This window comes from Phyllobates terribilis, unplaced genomic scaffold (genome assembly GCF_046119375.1).
Source record: "Phyllobates terribilis strain yellow unplaced genomic scaffold, ASM4611937v1 Scaffold_1__5_contigs__length_1240528914, whole genome shotgun sequence".
Lineage (NCBI taxonomy): Eukaryota > Metazoa > Chordata > Amphibia > Anura > Dendrobatidae > Phyllobates > Phyllobates terribilis.
This window is the reverse complement of record NW_027362761.1, coordinates 710,520,148-710,524,003: the sequence shown is the minus strand read 5'-3', so window position 1 is coordinate 710,524,003 and position 3,856 is coordinate 710,520,148. Positions and strand designations below refer to the sequence as shown.

Below are 3,856 nucleotides of genomic sequence, written 5' to 3'. Positions count from 1 at the left end.
TATCGTTTCCACTGAAGGAGCACAGGCTTGTGACTTCTGTATGGTTTGACATATGCCCAGCCTCTGCCGGTATGACCAGGGGTGGGCTGCGCTGGAGCGAAGGGTGGGCTGCGCTGGAGCGAAGGGTGGGCTGCGCTGGAGCGAAGGGAGGGCTGCGCTGGAGCGAAGGGTGGGCTGCGCTGGAGCGAAGGGTGGGCTGCGCTGGAGCGAAGGGTGGGCTGCGCTGGAGCGAAGGGAGGGCTGCGCTGGAGCGAAGGGAGGGCTGCGCTGGAGCGAAGGGAGGGCTGCGCTGGAGCGAAGGGTGGGCTGCGCTGGAGCGAAGGGTGGGCTGCGCTGGAGCGAAGGGTGGGCTGCGCTGGAGCGAAGAGAGGGCTGCGCTGGAGCGAAGAGAGGGCTGCACCACCCGATGACCCCTGCTGTTTGTGAGAATTGGGCCACAATAGGGAACCACCGGCATCACGTGACTGCGTTACATGGTCGCGGTGCCAGCTGTACGAGAGCCTCTCACCTTGCCCTTCAGGTCCAGCACGTAGACCGCGCTGGCCGACATCCTCCCACCGCAGTGTCAGCGCTCCCGCAGCAGCACAGAGGCCTCAGTCGCTGCTCATCCCCGTTATACCTCGGTGTAGCGGTCTGCGCTGCTCACAGGAAACACACGCACATCCCTTCCGGGCCTCCCTGTCACAGGACCCTCCACTCTCAAGATGGCTGCTCGGAAACGACATAGCTCGTCATCGATGTGTGGCAAACAGCCAGTCCCCTACCATCATGGCGGCGGTGCGCTGAGTGTATGGCCTGACCAGACATCGTGATAATTAGTGATGGGGACCGAGCCGGTGTAGGTCGCAGCTGACTGAAAAGCCCGCGAAGAAGCGACGCCCAGGACAGGAGGCAGTGCCCGGTTCTGTCAGCTGCTGGGCGGCTGTGTGGAGCCAAGCATGGGCAGCTATGGCCGAGTCCAGGGCCCAGTAATACTCATGGCAGGTTTACTAGGAGCCTGGGCCAGAGTCAGCACAGCTTCTACACCGCTATTCAGGCGTAAAAAACGTTGAAAAGTCGCATGATTTTGGCGACTGGCAGCTGCTGTAACTTTGGGTTTTCAATGCCATTTTAGCCAAAGTGGGCAGCAGCCTAGCCCACCCCCCAGGAATTCCAGGACTCTCTGTGAAAATAGGGCACTGTTTTTTATCTGTTTGAAAAGAAATTGAGGCAGCCATGATTTTTTTAAGCTTAAGGAACTTCTACACTTGGTTTTGACTATAATCAGCATCATCATTATACAGTGAGTACAGCTGATATAGCAGAGCTATGGGCTGTAGACATGGATCACTTAAAGGGGTTGTCCACTACTATGGATAATGCCCCCAATGTATATAAATGGTGGAAAAAAGATTATTTCTAATTACCTTGTGTTGTGCTTCTTGCCTGTGAGTGGCGCTATCGCTGGCCGTTCACAGGCATCATGTGACCCCGCGCTGCAGCTGGAACTTGATGTGACATCAGCGGATTTCAGAGCCGGCTGCAGCCGGGGGTCACATGATTCCTGTGAACGGCCCGCGATAGCGCTACTCACAGGCAAGAAGCACAACACAAGGTAATTAGAAATAATCTTTTTTCTACATTGGGGGCATTATCCATAGTAGTGGACAACCCCTTTCACCCCAAAGCCTGTTTGCACCTTAATGACCGGGCCAATTCTTTGAATTCTGACCACTGTCACTTTATGAAGTAATTACTCTGGAACGTTTCAACGGATCCCCCTGATTCTGAGATTTGTTTTTTTGTGACATATTGTACTTCATGATTGTGGTAAAATTTATTTGATCTGATTTACGTGTATTTGTGAAAAAATCAAAAATTTTGCAATTTTCAAACTTTGAATTTTTATGCCCTTAAATCAGAGAGATATGTCACACAAAATAGTTAATAAATAACATTTCCCACATGTCTACTTTACATCAGCACAACTTTGGAAACATTTTTTCTGTTAGGGAGCTATAAGGGTTAAAAGTTGACCAGCGATTTCTCATTTTTACAACAAAATTTACAAAACCATTTTTTTAGGGACCACATCATTTGAAGTGACTTTGAGGGGCCTTTATGACAGAAAATACCCAAAAGTGACACCATTCTAAAAACTGCACCCCTCAAGGTGCTCAAAACCACATTCAAGAAGTTTATTAACCCTTCAGGTGCTTCACAGGAATTTTTGCAACGTGGAAGGAAAAATTAAGCATTTAACTTTTTATCACAAAAATTTTACTTTGGAGCCAATTTTTTTTTAATTTCACAAGGGTAACAGTAATGGTAATGGACCCCAAAATTTGTTGTGCAATTCCTCCTGAGTAAAGCCCCCGTCTCACATAGCGAGATCGCTGCTGTGTCACGGTTTTGGTGGCGCAACAGCGACCTCACCAGCGATGTCACTATGTGTGACACTTTGCAGCGATCAGGCCCCTGCTGTGAGGTCGCTGATAGCTGCAAAGTGTCCAGGACCATTTTTTGGTCGTTGCCCTCCCGCTGGTCAGCACACATCGCTGTGTGTGACCACGGGAGCAGCGATCAGGCTGGTAACCATGATAAACAGCGGGTTACTAGGGGCACACGCGCACTTAGTAACCCGCTGTTTATCATGGTTACGAGCCTGCTAAAGTGAGCAGTAACCTCCCGCTCACCGTAGCAGAGTGGTAACCATGATAAACAACGGGTTACTAGGTGCGCGTGTGCCCCTAGTAACCCGATGTTTACCATAGTTACCAGCCTGCTCCTGCTTCAGCAGGCTCGTAACCAGGAGCAGGACATCGTGGAAAGATTCTTTCCACGATGTCGCTGCTCCCCTGATTGTTGGTGAGCCTGCCTGTTTGACAGCTCACCAGCGACCACATAGCGACGCAGCAAGGATCTCTGACAGGTCGTATCGTTGTCGGGATCGCTGCAGCGTCGCTAAGTGTGACGGGGCCTTTAACCGATACCCTATATGTGGGGGAAAACCACTGTTTGGGCGCACACAAATCACAAAGCAGCGAGGGTGATAACAAAAGAAAAATAACCAACCTGGACAATCAATGGAATTTTTTCTTCTTGACAGATCCACCTCTAACACCAACTTGTGTGGAGTTTTACACCTGTCATTATTTGGATACAGTGGTGCAATATTACATCCTGATGTGGCATTATACATGTCTTCTGGATGTTATTGCATGGCAATATTGACCATACAGGCCTCTTCTCTTTTTTTGCTTTTATCAAGATTGATCTATTTATTAAGTGACTAGATTAAAAGTTATGTTTTAGTTACCTTGCTGCTCTTACTGAATGTAGAAATACCTCATTTGTGGCTGTACAGTACTGCTAAGCCATATGGCGAGACTCCGAAGGGATAGAGCGCTTTTTGCCTCCTGGAGCGCAGATTTACATATACCGTAATAGTTTGCAGACTCCATATACAGAGCCCCTAAGTGCTAAAAGAGCAGAATCTCCCCTCAAGTGACCACATTTTGGAAATTATACCCCTTTGAGAATTTATCTACAGGTGTAATGACGATTTTGACTCCATGGGTCTTTTCCAGAAACAGGCAGCAGTGGATGTTGCTAAGTGAAGATTGCAAACTGCCATTGTAGTGACCAGTACAATATGCCCAGCTCGTGCTTCTGGAGACGTGTACCTGTAAATTAGGCGAGCGCTCATCGCTACAGTAATGCCAAACATGTGGACGCTAACTACAGTTTAGGCACATTGGAGCTCAGAAAAGAGGGGGACATTTGGATTTGCGAGCGCAGGATTTTCTGGACTTGTTTTGGAGGACGAGGAGCCATGTCGCTTTTCCAGAGCCTTTGTGCTACCAGTAACATGGAA

The 3,856-nt window shown here is 49.1% G+C and overlaps 1 protein-coding gene across 2 annotated transcripts in view; it reads right to left on the bottom strand.

Annotated features, from left to right (window-relative positions):
- The window catches only part of LOC141273940 (AP-1 complex subunit mu-1), a 161,457-nt gene extending 160,730 nt beyond the window's left edge, over window positions 1–727 (bottom strand). The window contains exon 1 of one of the 2 annotated variants that reach the window (XM_073686262.1): window positions 509–727. In XM_073686262.1, coding sequence (XP_073542363.1) covers window positions 509–550 — 42 coding nt within the window. In that variant the 5' untranslated portion in view covers window positions 551–727. Of the gene's footprint in view, window positions 44–508 lie in introns of those variants that run through there. The other variant, XM_073686263.1, reaches the window with a different exon arrangement.
- Window positions 728–3,856: the final 3,129 nt, after the last annotated feature.